At 43.5% G+C, this 17,230-nt stretch overlaps 1 protein-coding gene across 4 annotated transcripts in view; it reads right to left on the bottom strand.

Moving 5' to 3' along the window:
- Positions 1-17,230, bottom strand: part of LOC128902392 (WD repeat-containing protein 7) — a 123,989-nt gene that overhangs the window by 30,727 nt on the left and 76,032 nt on the right. For all 4 annotated transcript variants that reach the window (XM_054185352.1, XM_054185351.1, XM_054185353.1 and 1 more), the window contains one exon: positions 7,649-7,835. In XM_054185352.1, the coding sequence (XP_054041327.1) occupies positions 7,649-7,835 (187 nt within the window). The remainder of the gene's footprint in view (positions 1-7,648; positions 7,836-17,230) is intronic.

Here is a 17,230-nt window from a genome sequence, read left to right as displayed (position 1 = left end):
TTCCTTTCTTAAAACCGTACTATTTTTGCTATCACTATTGTATGTACCACAGCAGAGCCCAGTTTTGGTAGGTTAATTGTACGTTATCTGGCAATTCTACAAACCCTTCCTCAGCTCCTGCCCACGGGCCACCCACAGCCTTCCCAGCCCGTGGCCCAGAGCACAGGTACCTCCCCGGCTACCAACTCTGTGCCTTTGGCACATCAAGCTGATCCATCAAGCTCCATCTGATCCGTGTCTCTGCAGCACAAGAGCAGCGCGTTCGGCAGCACTGAGAAGCGCGGGGGCCAGGAGGGTGACAGAGTAGGGCAGAGCAGCGCGGTGGCACGGCACTGGCGCCCTGGGAGAGGACATCCCACCAGGGAGAACCAGTGGGGAAAGGGGTACGGGGAAGCAGGGATGAACGTGCTCCCATATGAAATTGGGCTTTTACAGAAGGGGAGGGGACACCTGGGAACCAGCGTGCGCTGGGATTAACCTGAACCATTCAGCCTACCCCACAAAGGAAACCTTCTCTGACGTGACTGCTGCAGCACGGGGAGACCACAAACCAATCTGCCAGCTCAAAAACATTTTAACGTTTTCCTATAGCATATAGTCTGACTGATCCTGCTGCTATGACCACACTTCCACCAAGTAGTAGCCCTAAAAATTGTGGTTTGTTTTGGTTTTGATGAAGAAAAGACAACAAAAAGGAAGCTAGTTTCTTTTGCTCATTCCTGGTATCAGTCCAGCATTTGAATAAGCTGTAATTCCTCACGGATTTTGCTAAATCATGAAAAATTATGTTTGAGAATGCACTGAAATCGCTCCTCAGCTGTTCTTTCTCTTTGCTATTTTACTTAGAGATGACGTAACAAAAAAAGGTATTAAGCTGTAAGTGACACACATAGGTTTACTCTTTTCCTGTGGAAATGAAGTACTTCTCTGCAGAGGAGCCTGGCAGCAGTCGCTGCTCCGGAGGCTCAGAGAGGCAGCGGGACAGGAAGATCGCTGCTCCCGAACACGCGTAAGTGAACGGCACTAACGCACCAACATCGAGTTTTAAAGCCATTCCAACATCTCAGCTGCTTATATTACATTTAGCATCGCGCAAACGCTAAATGTTAATAAAAGTGAAGCTCATCATTAAAGCAACTATGTCATTCAAGCGCACGTTAACAATACAAGATAGTTTTATTACATGAAAAAAGATAACATCTGCAGCTTCCTCTGCTATCAGTGTGATTTGGGATGGTTTAATACTTTGACTGATGTACCTGGGATAAAAATACATTCAACAAAACGAGTACTAGAGCAGTGAAACAATCTCTAGACTCTGCAGTTTCCCAGAACACCGCGCATTTCTCCAGGCCGAGGATGCCCAGCTGGGTAAGGGCTGGCTCGGCACCACGCACGGAACAGGGACAACAGCACCAGAAGCCACGAGCGACTCTGCCCCACCAGCCATCACCAGGCATCCCATTCTGCAACCTCCGCGGCAGGCAAGGTGCAGGAAATAAACCCAGAGACACGGAGAAGAGTATAATCCACACTTCTACCCCTTCAGCATCTCTGTGTCCTTCCAAATTGGTAAAAACCGGTTTATCGGGGTCAACAAAATTCATTCTGCTCTGAAAACAAGGAGTCGGGCACAACCAGAAAAGAAGTGAGGGAAAGGAGAAATTGAAACAACCCAGAAGAGGTGGAAATCACAATACACGTTTGGTGTTCCAGGTGCACCAAAGCCCCCCAAACAAGCCAGCGTCAGCGTTTCCATCACGCCGTGCCACAAAGCCCACCTAAGTCCAAACCCCCAGGACTCAAAATGGCATCAGTTCACTTGGTCAAACTCCAAAAATATTTGGGTTAAATCTGTCTATTTACCTTGTGACGTTAACATTTGAGAGCTTCTCTTATTTTGGGCTACACCAGAAAAATTATTTCTCTTCAACAGAAGTTATTCTGCTGTTTCCTAGCCCAGATTTTACAATGACAATATTTGGAAGTGAGACCGGAGGAAATCTGCATTTTCAGAGCAGGACGGAGAACACAAAAGGTGGGCTTTTTCCCCCCCAACACTTCAACAAGAGACCACATGTGCAAATGTCAGTAAGAGAAAATAAGCGTGACGTGGCACTTCCCCAGATGCACTGAAAATCTCCCCTCGGGGTTTTTTGAAAGGGGTTCCTCCTCCCCTGTGCTCTTCTACTGAGTATTTTGGTAAAGATTAACAGAAGTTTACAAACTCAACTAGCTTATTGCAAAGTCTGTTTATGATTTTGTAGAGGACGCAGGTAGCACATGGTAACTGAATAGTTACATTACTGATCTCTTTAATTTTTCTAGTTTTTGAGAGAGGTGTCTACGCAGGAGAACACATTCTCTTAATTTGTTTTTTAAATGTCTTTAAAGATACTTCTTGATGCAATATCTGATTTAATACTGTGAAAGCTTACAAATTGAATACTTTGCAACAAAGAACTTCAGGGTAGTTAAAGCATTCTCTGCCAAATTAACTCTTTTTCCAGAGCAACAAGAAGATGAGGTATGGATCGATCACCATTTTACAGACCTGAATTCACATAAATACAAACTAAAGTTTATTATAATTTTCTCTCCCATTCCTCACCAACATTCTGTGCATTAAAACTACCGAGGCTGAAAACCAGTGAAGCCTCTGCGACAATAAAGATGTCCCTGTCGGCCTTTTACTTGTAAAACTGTATTTGCCTATAACTTTAGAAGTGCTGTTTGGCTGTTAGAGCCAAAGGTGGTGAAGCAGGAAGAGGGAGGTATCAAAGTCAGGCTTTCCGAGGGGCTCATTATCTCCTGAAAGCAATCAAACCCCCAGCCCTCTGTACTTTTTTTTTTTTCCCCACTCTGAAAAGGCTTGGTGCTTCTGCCAGCAGTCCTTTTCCTTACAAGGTGCTTGGTAAAGCGTGCATTTTCCTGAAAAGCAACAGGCTTTTTGTTAATTCATCAGCATGTGGGCAGAGATTAGCCCCCTCCGGGCTGGGCCAGCTGCTCCAGCCCCGCGAGAGGGGACCAGCTCCCCCACACCGCCCCGACAAAACCAGGCAGATGCACAACTAACGTACAGAGGGAAAGCTGCCCTTCACACCCAGGCTTCTGTTCTCTATGGACGAGCTTTAGGACTTCTCTACGTCCAGCAAGAGTCGGCAGCACGTGGCGTCCCTCCTGTCCTCGTCCTGCCCTGACATCCTCCACGGCAGCGTAAGCCACGGCAGCGTAAGCGACATTTGAGGAATCATTTCTGTACACATCACACAGACAAAATGGATGCAGCCTGTCCTGTAACGCACGGCTCTAACAGCAGAGTCTACCTGCAAACCACAGTAAAAACCTCGGATCTATTACTGTATTTATTTGTGCTTTTTGATTTATGCCTTTTAGCTGATTTCTCAAAGGCCGATTCTCAGTGGCCAGTACCCTCCTCATCAGGGCACGATGCTCTCTCTTTTCCCAAATCCATCACCAGCTTCACCCGCGTCAGTAAGCTGAACATCTTGACGGTTTTGGCAACCAATATGCTATTTGAATAATGTTTTCAATGAAATATAGACTTTTTTAACAGATAACTTGTTTATATGTTTAGCGCAAGTTATCACAACTTTGGAGTACTGTTTATGTACTTCACTATCTACAAAAAAATAAGGAAGATGCATTTGAAAAGCTGATCCTTAGACCAAGCGGAAAGCAACAAGCTACTTGGGAAGAGCTGTAGGTCACACCTAGGAAAAAGGTAGATGGAAAAAGTTTCGATGGCGATGACGAGAAAACATAGCAATCGGATGTCTACAAGTCCTGACTTCCCTAAAGCAATGCCAGACAAAAACCTCACGGGACCAAGAATGGTCTCTCCTCCAGCCGGAGAATTCGCGTGCCACACCACCTTCAGGACCAAAGATCCCAGCTCACATTTCTCCTTTAAAACCCTCAATTCCAGCAATTGTTTAGGCTGCGTTCTAAAAACAGTCCCCCGTACTTGAGCGCTAGGGATGGTGCTACTATATACAGTAGGACGGCCCCACAGATAGAATCCATAAGGTTATAAAAGTATAGTAAAGTTTTCCACTAAACACGATCAAAACTAAAGAGATTTAGCCTAATTATTTTAGTACTCGCACATATATAAAATCATATAGATGGATTAGAATGCAATTTGCTAATTTGGGTATATTATATCATAACCTGTATCAAAGTGTAGCTTGTAATTCAAAGAGCAAAAATACCGGACAGCAATGATCCCTACCGTCATCCACGCCAAGAAACCAAAGCTGAATAAATGCTAGAGAAATACTCTTAATCCTCACAAGTGAGCGGTTTCATTCGGCGTGGCAGGCTAGCACAGGGCAGCCTTTGGGGACCAGGATGAACTGGGAGAGCGGAGGAGTTATAAATACCAGCGTCTTGGATAACAGCTCAGATATTTATTTAATTCAGAAGGGAAAAAAGAAAAACGCTGCTATTTTTTTTTTGTGTCAATAAACGTGAAGTGATTTTTTTTTTTTTTTTAAAGCAGAAGCTTGACATAAAAAGCTCTTTCATAAAACGTTCTTAACATCAGGGAGAGAAGCCAGGCAGCTGTGCGCTGTTATTGTGTACACGGTAAATCAGGCACAAAAAGGGGCAGCTCAGCAGGGCACCGGGAGGGTAAGATGCACACTTAACCCCCTGCACACATTGTTGCTCTATTTCTCTCCATCTTCGGCTGTCTGCAGTCGGTACTGTATCTGTCATGAATGTAACAGGCCATTTTCAATCTAAACCTTGTTATGGATTAATAAGCAAACACTTTCTCGCTTATTATGCAATTTATCATGATGAAAATTGCATTGGGCTCCTCAAGGCTACATGCTGATACATTCATTTATTCAGTGCTCCGCGGATCGAGAGCCATACTAATCTTTATGACAGCTAAGGATGTAATCGCAAGATGAAAATGACTTTCTGAAGAACCGCGGTCGCCTGGCTTCTGTAAGTCTGCATTTACATACAATAGGGCTTAGAGATTCTCTGGGAAGGCAAAACATTGTGGTTCCTTTTGTCACACCACGAGAAATTATTGAAGTTCAGACAAATAACAACAATAATCCAGTTTATAACACCCCCCCCCCAACACACGGCAGTCATTCATTCTCCAAATCTTGAGGAAATTAAAACTGTTGTATAAAACGCGTAATATCTGCCTCAGGATAATGTAAAAGAAAGTCGGGACCTTCACCCCCTCCACAGACGGATGACAAAGCGCACACATGGTAGGTATTAAGGCAACCCCTGTCAGCTCCGTGTTGCATGTAGCATTTAAAATGTGTGTGTTTATAAACAAACATTTGTAAGTACACTTGTAAAGTAAAATTCATTCATAACAGAGCCCTGTATGACTTGAAAACGACTTCTAAGGTTAAATGCTACTACGGGTGTGTGAAAGTGCTCATGGCGTTAAACGTTATCGCTACAGGCAACAGAAAATTCTTGACTAAAATGGAAAAGTAACTAACAATGTAAATGCATAGTTCAAACACCTGGCGAATTTCTAATTAGAAGGGCATTCTACAGTTTCACATAGTGAGACACAAACCAGCAGTGTTTACTGCGATTTAGCAGAAAAGAGCCTTAGAATAAATCAGAAAACCGGACAACTGTTTCAGGAGTTTTTTTAATACCTGAGGTAATATTATGCTGTAAACAAAACCAGCCGTCTTCCTGGAGGATTGAAACTGTTCCCCCATTAACCAGCGGTTTATCAATTACTGGACGGTTTACAAATTAACACTGCCGAACACCACTAATTAAAGTATTCTTTAGCAGGCACTAAAGGCTGCTCTGCCTGCACCCAGCCCAGCAGCACAGCCCCCAAAGGCAGCGCCGCCCGCAGCCCACCACCGCAAGCTGCCTCAACGCCACCGCCGCGCTCTTTTGTTAGAAAAAACGGCCGTGATGTCTGTATTTTATGTGGTGAAAATTATCGTCACATTTAAATATTTTCAGTAACGGCCATTTTCCAAGTGGAAGTCTGCAGAGCTTTATTACTACAGTATTAATTCATGCTGACAACCAAATAAATATGAACTCTGTGTTCGCTGAAGGCAAAGAGCGCTGTGTGTCCTGCACGTCCTGACCGGGGACTAGTCTGTTCCCTTGGCAGAGCCGTGTGCCTACCAACAACTCTGCCTCAGTGGCACTAACGCATACTCACTTACATTTTTCAAGGTTTTCCCTTAAAAGCAGGATGTTCGAAATTGCTTTCAAAGGCAATTACATAAAGCACGCTATCATTGTTTTATTTCATATAAGCAGCCTACTGTGGTTGCTTCTTGCAGTGACTTTTTAGTTTTTCTCTATACACAGAAATCAGAGCCTCTCCTTCTGCTCCCTTTGCACACTGAAGTAGTTTGCTTTTTTTTAAAAAAACCACAAATCTAAATGCAGAACAAATTGTTCAGATAGAGATTTAGAATAAATTGCAGATGAGATGATCAATTTTACAACAAACAACAATAAAAATAAAAACTATATTGTAAAACTCTTCCCTGTGCAAAAAGTCCCGTTGTCATTAATGGGATTAATGGTGTGAATAAAAACCGTTCATGTGAGAATGGGGGCCCCACTTGAAATTTATTACTTTCTAGGCCTCAAATCATAAAATTCGTAGTTACTCAACAAAAATGCTACTCATGTCCTGCAAAGTTGCACCCATTAAATAAATCCCAAATGCTAGTATTTAACAATCCCATTATCTTAACACAGAACGCATCAAAAAAGGGCAAGACACTCCCTTTATTACACAAGTCATGGTAATGACCTCACTTACGCATTTAGCCGTAATTATTTGATTTAGCCATAATTATTTGATGGCACGATTGACAGTACACAGCACTATCAAGTGTAGTAACATGTACACATACCTGTGTAAACAAAACGAGAAGTTGCACAATTATAGTAATTTGCAAGAAACGGAACAAATTTGCAGTTAGAGTTCCATGCGCAAAAAATATATATATAAACATTTTAAACTTCTATAAATATATTACATAAACGTATGACATTTTTGCTGTGCATTTTAATTCAAAGTGTCAGACTTCCTTATGAAATCTGCTCCCCCCCCCAACTTCAATTACAAATCCTAATTGAAAGAAGATTTTATTTGAAGGAGGTTAGAGCGGAGGTACAAGACAGCATTCCATATAAGTCTTGATTTAGGACATTTTAATAAGTTGTTCTCTGACCCTAGAGACAGGCTGTGGTCTGTTGAGTTTATGATTTCTTTCCTTAAATCTACAAGTTACCTTGGCAGTATTGATAGCGATGCTACTGATAAAATAACTACCTTTTCCAAAATGTACTTTCTGAAACAATTCCCATCCTGACAGGATGGCTTGTAAAACCATGGAAAAAAAACAATCCATGTATTCTGACAAACTGGTGGAAAATACCTTCCAAAAGTACTATTTTTATAGTTAAAAAAGGGTAAAAAAAAAAAAAGAAATGTTAAAGACAGACAGACATATTGCATGCAAAACTTGAAGCAAGGAGTTATCCCGTGGCAAGCACCTCAGCCAGCAGGATTTGAGCTGACCGCGGCAAAAATGGGATGCACAGAGGCAATGCAAGAGGGTTATAAGTGAACAAAGGGGCTACCTACTTGGCAAGCTGTTTCTCGGCGTCGGCGCAGAGCTCCAGCAGGCCCATCAGCACGGCGGAGACGTCCATGTAGGGCTCCCAGACGGTGAAGCCGCGGCCGATGAGGTCGATGGCGGTCCTGCGGATGGTGCTGTGCGCGGGCAGCTTGGGGCTGGGCGGCTGCAGCAGCAGGAACGTCAGCGCCTTGCCTGCGTGCAGAGAGCGACAGACCCACCGTCAGGAGGGCAAACACCTCCAACACACCTGAATGCCGAGCCGGGCTCTGCACAGCAAAGGAACGTGACGAATAATTTCATTTAATAGACTGGTTTTTAATAAAAATAATTACACGTATATTTTTATACGTGGGGAGCTAAACCAAGCAACACTCCCGGATAAAGATAACTGATCATTATATCTACAAAATTATTTGTTACCTCTTAATAAATTTCATTTAGCTTGCTATTATGATAAAGATAACTATTGATTTTACCCGGCTTTTCTTTAGTTTTCCGAACTCTCCGCTGTGAGTTGCTTGTTTTGTTTCTTAAATAAACTGCCTGTCATTTTTAGCACTCAGGAAAGCCAACAGACACGCTTTTCTAGTCCATTCACACCAACCCCTTACAGGTGCGGAACAAAAGAACTGAAAGTTTCTCCTTGGCAGGCCACAACGCTCCAGTTTGCGTGAGTTTTATGTCTCAAATCTAAGAACCTTATTAAAAAGCGTGACTGCTCAAACATTACTCCACTGAAATATGCCTACCTTTTCCATCGGACTCCTCCTAGCACCGCTCCTGCTGACACCTACCTTGAGGAAATCGAGCTAAGGAAAAAGATGAACTAAACAAAAGTCATTCTGCTGCCCGTTTCTCAGCCTGGACATCTTTGTTTAAGCTTTGACTTGGCTTAAATGAACGAATTAATATTGACAAAAACATCAACTAAGCTAATGAGTTGTTAGTTAAGGCAATAAACATGTCACATTAGAGTCAGCGCAGTAAAGAGGTAATTAGCCCTGGAAAAGCTCTGCTGATTGGGGCTGCAGAGATGCTTCGCTGGGAAGCTTTGAGCTGCTGCGGAGCCCCGGCACCCTCAGCCTCCCCGGGCAGGTCCTGAACCCCTGCCCTACCACCAAACGGGCAAAACAACCACCAGACAAAGGCGTTTTAGGAGAGGTTTGGGCCAAGAAGGTGACATGATGGAAGAGATCCCACCGAACCAGAATGCAGCTGGTGACAGCACTTGGCCATGCTCCTCCGGCTTTCCCAAGGGCTCGGCCACTCGGTGCACCCTGAAATCACAGTAAGCAGGGGGGTGTCTTTCTTGCGGAAATCTAGCTAACATCAGGCTCTTTAAACCAAAAATAAAAAATCTACCCTACTAAGAACTAAGTTTTGATGACTTACAAGCACCTTCTGTTAGAAAAAGTCATTAAGAAACAAACCGACAAAAGCTCCTTTCATTAAAACTTAGGGTCCGACTTACTATACAGAATTCCTTCAAGCACTAGCTTAGCAGAAATGGAAGTGACATTCCTACATACATTTCTGTTCAAATATGATTTTGTTGCAGATGTTTCATTGTGCAGTGGCACGTGTATGCCACAAGTGTATGGAAACGCTTACATTGTCGAGAGGTTGGGGCTGGTCTCTTCTCACAGGCAATTGGCGATAGAACAAGAGGGAATGGCTTTAAGCTGCAACACGGTAGGTTTAGGCTGGACATTAGGAAAAAATTTTTCACAGAAAGAGTGGTCAGACACTGGAATAGGCTGCCCAGGGAGGTGGTGGAGTCACCATCCCTGAATGTGTTTAAGACTCGTTTAGATGTGGTGTTAGGGGATGTGGTGTAGGGGAGAACTTTGTAGAGTGGGGTTGATGGTTGGACTCGGTGATCCCAAGGGTCTTTTCCAACCTAAATGATTCTGTGATTCTATGAAACAAAAGAGAGCAGCAGAGGAGGTAACCCGGGGCGTGGAAGGTGGTGATTTTGGCCCTGGGCAGAACTGAGCACCTCGTCAGTACCAGGGAGTCACCGGGAGTACCAACACCAGACCGGAGTTTTCTCAGCCGGTCTAGAAGGATAAGATTTTGGACACGAGCACTGAAGTGCTTTCACCATTTAGGAGAGAGCGAGCAAACCTGCCAGCGCTCTGAACCCATTTCTGCGTGTGCTCCCCAGAAACCCTCCAGGCAACAGCACAGACACCCCACAACAACCTGCAGGCAGCCAACCCTGGCGGAGTTAAAAACCCGCCGACCTTCTCGTGTGTTCACTCCAACGCTAAAATGAAACTTTCTGTCTTTAATCCTTACGTCATTTTTATTAATGAAAACACGACGTGAATACTAAAGCTTATCACTTATTTTCAATGCATGTAGCCCCTTGGATTTCTAAAGTGTCTCTCCTTGCCGAATCTCCAGGGCTTTAACCGTATGACATCAGTCAGCATTGTTATCCCCATTTTGCCGATGGATTTTAAAAAATTAAATAATTTGCCCAGGAAAATCAATAGCACCGGCATGAACGAGACACTGATAACTCTGATTCCCGTTCTCGTAATTTGCCACGAGATCAAGTTCCAACTAAATAAAAATGATGGACTCCAAGAATATGATTTAACTTGCTCTGCATCTTTTTCTGATTTTATGTTAAAAAAAAAAAAAGGGGAAGAATCATAGCTCTGTTTTTTTTCAGTCTGCCCTCTCTCCCCTTGGCCATGGGCATAGTGTTTTTCTACAAGAAATTCAACCAAGTTGTGACCCTTTCTGGATGGTATTTTCCTGATGTGACATATACCTGTGCGAAACGTCCACAGAAAGACAGAAATATAAATTTGGATAGCTGGGTTAAAAATCCATATCCCTTAATCCCTTCCTACTTCCAGTGCAGCGAATTTTTATTACTTATCTTCTCTCATCTCCCAGACAGGTATAAAATCGGAGGATATTTTTAGGCCTAAATTAAAAATAACTAGTTGTATTATTTGAAGAATTTTTTCTAAAGATGTAATGATGAAAAAAAAATATATATTTTTTAAATCATACTCAATGTCAAATTTCCTAATTTTTACAGAATCCATTTTCAGCCTTTTTTTTTTTGCCTTTAATGTAATTCTGACACTTGTATTTTTTCTGAACTTATGCTAGGAGAGACTTCCTTTTTGCTGGTGATCTCCAAGTAATTTAAGTACCATCCTTGCAGTCCTACCTAGAGAAAGGGAGTCCCTGCTCACTTCCTCAGGAAATCGGAGCTGTTACTCGAGGCTCCCGTTAGCTGAAAAAAGAGCTAAAGCTGGGATTAGCAAAAACGTACATTTACAACGTCGTCTATGACTTGCTGTAGGTCCTTGTGCTCATTTACATGGAAGAGGGGAACGTCTGTAGGTGTAGCGAGGTGGGCAAGCGGAGCACAGCAGAGGTGATCCCGCAGCACACAGCGGGGGATGCCGTCGCGTCCCCCCCATCCCAGCCGCAAACGCAGCACGTCCTGGGATTCGTGACAGCCTCTCAGGGGCTTGAAAATTGAATGCTTCCTCATCAAACGAGTATCTGCAGCACACACATAACTCAGTGCTTTCTTGGACAGTTTGGATTTCATTTTTTAACATCACAAGAAAAAAATAAAGTTTTTTTTTGCTTTATATCTAATCAGAAAGGAAGTCTTCTCATTCATTTCGAAGCCTTAAAAACATCAGAAATTTGGTCTTAAAGGTAACATTTCCTCCCTGTTAATTATCCCTGTAAATTCTGGAAATTTAACAGAGGTTTAACAGGTCAGAACAACCAATCCTAGATGCAGTAAATTGCCAGCGTTTCTATTAAACAGCATAACATATATTGCTTTTCATACGAAGCAAACAGACAGCAAAGAATATTCCTGAGTGGGGCCAGACGAACGCTGCCCCTAAGTTGTTCTGAAATTCTGTAAGATTTTGCATAATTCATTAAAAACGGAAACAAAGGCAAAAGAAGAAAATGTTTATAACAGCTGGTTTCCCGGTCTTTTCAGGCTAGCTCTGCTCTGGTTAAACCCACCTAACAATGCCATTTTTCTTCCTCTCAAAATCTGCAGTGGGGGAATCAAATGTGAAAGCAAGATCAATTCTGTTCCAAGACAGTAAATGAGTTTTAGATCAGACTTCTTTCAATTTATGGAGCGAACTCAACTATGCTGGCTTAAATGCATTCTTCCTCTAACTATGAAATTATATTACAGTGCTATAGAAAGAGTAAACTATCATTATTTTAATCCAAAATTTGTTTATAATCTAGCAGGAAGGAGAAAGCCAATATGACTCGGGTCATAACTGTGCATTAAACTTTGTATTTTCATTCCTGTTAATTGCATAATTCCATTAAACCACACTATTTATTTTAATCTAAATTATATAATGTTTTCTAAATAAAACTATTTCCATAAAAATGATCATCATCGCACAGGAAGCAGCAGTTTTTTTCCATCACAGAGCTGACCAAACTACATGTTAATCTTACAAGTTTTCTCCTGTTACACGTAATTGTAATGAGTTTTCTCAAGCAGTTTGGACAACCCATGACCTACAGGACCATGGAAGATGCACAATATCAACGAAACAAGTCAAGCCAACACGACAATCCTCAGGGTTCGGGGATCCCAACTTAACCTTCTCCATAGCGCTGGCATCTGACACATAAACGTGCCCATACCAACAATGATGTGTTTTATTCTCACCTACTGCAAAGCCGCGAGAGCAATACATGGCAGTCCAGCTATTTTAAGTTGCTCCTTCGTCACCCCAAAGGTGCCCGTCCCCTCAATTTCGGCAGCACACCCGTAGCTGGGTCCATGCTGCAGCTGATGTCATTGTCATTAGGCTCTTTACAGGGCAACTCGCTAATTGATTCAACTAGATTTATATTTGGAGAAAGTAAAACCTGAGTGACCGGGCATTACCAGAGCAAGGGGTTACATCTGCGTGTACTTGAGCAGTTTTGAAGATGAAATCAAAGCTCTCCAAAAGCCGAGATGTAGGCTAAAAATGGCTCCTGTTCTTTTTGGCTATTGCTACACATTTTGAATTACAACCCATTCAAGCCATAGCTTGAAACCGAGATGCTGGCAATAACATCCCTTATGCTAAACTGGTAACTACAGCAACAGAAAGATAACCACACAAGCGGCCGTTAGTTTTCCAACATGTAGATCTCCAAATCAGCTTACTCCGGTGTCAGCCCCGTGCTGATGGATTGCTTCCCTGGCAGCAGCTCACTGGGTTAGACAATCCGAAATTGTTCTCCTAGGCAACGTGCCATCATTTTTATGCTGTGGGGGACACAAGGACCAGCTGAAGGACTGGCTGAAGGAGCCAGAAGAGAAGGCTCAGGGGGACCTTGTGACCATGTTCAGTACTTAAAGGGCGGCTACAAAGAGGACGGAGGCTCTCCCTTCACAAGGAGCCACACAGAGAAGACAAGGGGCAACAGGGACAAGTTGCACTGTGAGAGGTTTTGTAGCGACATAAGAAAGAGGGTTTTTTACAAGGAGAACAATCATTCACTGGAGCAACCTCCCCAATGACATGGTGGAGGTTTTCAAGAGGCGACTGGACAGCAAGAAGAAAACTTGGTTGGGTAATGAGAAGACAACTACGATTTTCATACATTTCTTACTCAGCAAATCCCACCTTCTTCCCAATGAAAGCAAAAGCTCCCAGCAAGTACTATTAATTAAAAAAAAAAAAAGTCAAGAGAAACTCCAAAACAGTTAAGAAAAATTGTTTCCAATAATTATAATAGTAAGCATTAATCAACCCATCTATTGTAAATATATCCCTGGTACTTGCCTCAGAAACAATATTATGCCAATTATTTTTGTATATTCTCTCCCACATCTCTCGTTCTTAAAATGAGTAAGTATAACATCTCCCATGTGTTTTTCCGGGTTCGTGATTATTCTTATTACGCATATCTGCAAGACAGTAAAACTCTGATTCCTCTCCTATTTTAAGGTAAGGATGCTTGGCTCAGCACCTGCAACCCTAATGAAGGAATAATGTGAATTTGGATGATGAATTAAATTAGTTTCAGTTTCTCTTCATCTCACTCATTACAAAGGCAAGCACAGGCTGATCTATTGACTTGTCACAGCTTATGAAGCAGCAGTTCATAAAGAAGTTATTCTGAAGTGTTCTTTTTAAACGTGCAAACTATTGATTGACAATGTTTGGGCACTATGTTCTCAGATACAGACACTGAACAGCAAAAACCACATCTAGCTTTGGTCTTCCCATTTGATACGTGAAGAATACATATTTTCAGCTGGCAATACTGCACGTAGATAATGTAATTGAATCCTCAAGCACACTACTGCTTGCTGGTTCAGCCCTCTGTAACATTTAAATGCACCTTACCTGCCGTGTCAAACACCGTCTCTAAACGTAACGTAGAGAGCAGGTATCAGCCATACAGAACACAGCAAAATAAAACCACAGTTTTCTGAGATTTTTTTTCAGGGGAAGAATTCCTCTTTTCCCTTTAGCACGGCTATCCCAGCTAGAACGTATGTGTGACCAACATGGAACGATAATCTAGCCTCTCTGCATGATCCGTCTTACTGAAGACTGTTATTGCTTGTTGTGCCATCAATGGCACTCGGCGCCTTTCATCAGCCTCCCAACCGCCTGGCTGCTTGTGCAAAATGGAAATTGTAATCAGATTCCAATCGAGAGGACCTTTCGCCACCCACCTCAGCAAGGAAAGAATGCATCTCCGATAATACGCCTGATCACAACGCTCTTTGGCCAGAAAACACCTATTGCAATTATGAACCACGGCTGCAAAATATAAAAATATAAATATAAAAATGATCCAGTGCAGCAAACAGGTAAGCATCCCTGCTTTCTGTTCTCTTTGTCACCTGGCCCTGGAGCCAAAGCCACACTTTCCTTCAGATATGCACAGTTCTGGCAGCATTTGTTCTGTTTCTCTGGCAATACACTTCTTAATAAAAAAATAAGCAAAATAGTAAACCAAAAAATGAGTTTCCCACCTAAGTGCAAAAATTGATATTACAGAAACTGCCTTTAAGCACCCAGATGCTGATAGGCAAGGAGTGCTGATAAGGAGAGCCCCTGCGGAGGCGGGAGGGGAGCCAGCCCGGCTGATGGAGCGGGTACCACCTGGGCCGGCACAGGGAGCAGCCCCCCAGATCTGCCCCCGCCCGCCGCTGGCCTGCCGTCTTTACATAAACGCTGTTTCTAAGGAGCCCGAATACATATACACTTGCAAACCCGTGGAAATGAAAACCATTCAAATTAATCACGGTACATCCCGCCAGCCTGATGTTACATTCACTCGGTATTCTCCTCTTGAACTACAGCCGCTTCCTGTACATACATTTCCCTCAGGACATTAAACACACGCCTGTAAGCCTGAACTCATAAGAGCTTAAACGGGGAATTATACACCTCACAAATGCCATGAGGTTCTGGGCAATGTTCCACTCTCCCCGGCTGGCGGAGGGGCTGTGAAGAGCAGTGGGAACGGCACGGCTCCTCCCTCCGGTGCCCCGTGCAACACGGGGTGCTGGGTCGTGCAAGGCACACCGCGGAGAACCAGGGGCTGTAGTGAGACGTGGCTGGAGCGGGAAGGGCATCTGGGATGGCAGAAGGGAGCTCTCGCGTCTGGACCAAAAAGAGAGAATCCCACTTTAACCGCCTCTCCCCATAAAACACCATCTATGCAGGTGGCAAAAGCCGCGGGGGCTGTGCTCTCCGGGCCTTTCCATCGGCCATCAACACCATCCCTACGCCGCTCCAACCGCCCGTTTGCACAAGAACTGCAGAAAACTACAATCTCCAACTCTGCTGGCATCGGCAGTGCTTTCAAAGGCTGCTAGGGGATGGCATGCTCAGACCAGCAGCAAAATCATACGCATTTTGTTTCCTTAGGAAATGACTGATGTGTCTATCTCCTCTGCTACTCTTCGTTCAAATCGATATCCGAGTTACCCTTGCACACTTCTACAAGAAAAACTTGTGTTCCTTATCTGTGAAATGGGAATAATATTGTCCCCGCTCATATCGGACACATTTGTAGAGCAGGTTTGTCAGGATGTTTGGTACTGCATCGAACCTTTTATCTTAAAGCAGCTTCCCCCCGCGCCCAGCTCCACAAACGCTCGGCTGCCAGCAGAGTGGACTCAACTTGCCCCACAAGCAGCCTGGAAAAAAAACAGGCTGTTTGGTGTCTTTCATGTTAGATGAAAACATAAGTATTCTCTGGTGGAAGCAGTTGCACTTCGCCCAGAATTTCATAGGAGAGCCCATGCTCGAACGTTTGGAAACAGGACGCAGGTAGAGCAAATGTCCACGGACACAAACGTGGTTACGGATGGCCATCACCAAGACACTGGTCTGACACCCTCCTGGGGAATGGCCTCAGGCTCCTCCGAGCAGCCTGCAGGACTCCAGAAAGCTGGAGTGGGAGGAAAAAATACACTGTCTTGAATTTTTATCACCCCCAAATGGGGTATCAGTCTCAAAGCCGAGCCTTCCTTCACCTTACAGAGGTGTACGGACCGGTCAAACCACAACTGACGGGGATTCGTTTGGTGCTGAGGCTTCCTCACAGTCCAAACACAGAGAGTTCAGTTTGTGAGATACAGCCCATTACAGTAGCCAGAGTATTAAATATCCAAAAAAGAAACTTCTGATTAAAAATACAGAATTCAAATCACTTAGCCCCTACAGGATTTGGGGAAAAAGCTGAATATAATTTTTAAGATTTGATTTTGTTGCTAAAGCCAAAAACCAGATTTAAATTAGAGCATAATATCTGCCACAAAGATTGACTGTTTTCTGCCATACCGATTGACTATTTTTTTTAAATATTATCTCTGAGGCTAAGATATAGATTTTCATAAACCACCATTTTTCCATATTTTTTTTTTCCTTCAGGGACAAAATTCTGCTGGAGACACAAATCTAATCGCACCAGCTCGAGGAAGAAAAGCACACTTTAGACTTACTAGAACACTGAATTTCACAGCATCCTGACTGAAACGTACGCATTCAAATAAGGAGAATCACTTCATGAACCACGGGATGCAAATCTGAGTAGCTTTCTGCATACGCGATCTAAAAATACAGCCAAGAGAAGGGCCCGTGCTGCTAGCAGGCTCATTACGGACAATAAAATCAGTTACTTGCTTTAATCACGCTGTTGTGTTTTTGGGTTTGTTCAAATTAAGTTACTGAGCCAGTTTGCCTAATTTGCTCTGAAAGGCTGCTGTTCAGGTGCTCAACTGATTTATTGCTTCTGTGGGCGACGAGCCCGAGCGCTCACTCGTCTGTATTAATTGCTGCCACAAGCTCAGCCTATGGGCTCGGCAGTAGGTGGGTCCACCAGCGGGAGAGACCTCCTCTCCCGGCGCCGCCGCCTCCTCCTCGCCGGAGTGGCCGCTTCAGTATTTTCATAGCACAGAACTGAGGCATCAAAAGCCATTAGAAAAGGTTTCAAGGTAGGCGATGGAGCAAAAAATCCCGTGTTCGCCAAGAGGCTCACGCTTACCCTGTGTCAAATTCTATTTTCAGATGAAATACGCTTGGGATACTATACAG

Source organism: Rissa tridactyla, chromosome Z, assembly GCF_028500815.1.
Source record: "Rissa tridactyla isolate bRisTri1 chromosome Z, bRisTri1.patW.cur.20221130, whole genome shotgun sequence".
NCBI lineage: Eukaryota > Metazoa > Chordata > Aves > Charadriiformes > Laridae > Rissa > Rissa tridactyla.
This window is presented reverse-complemented; position numbering and strand designations above follow the sequence as displayed.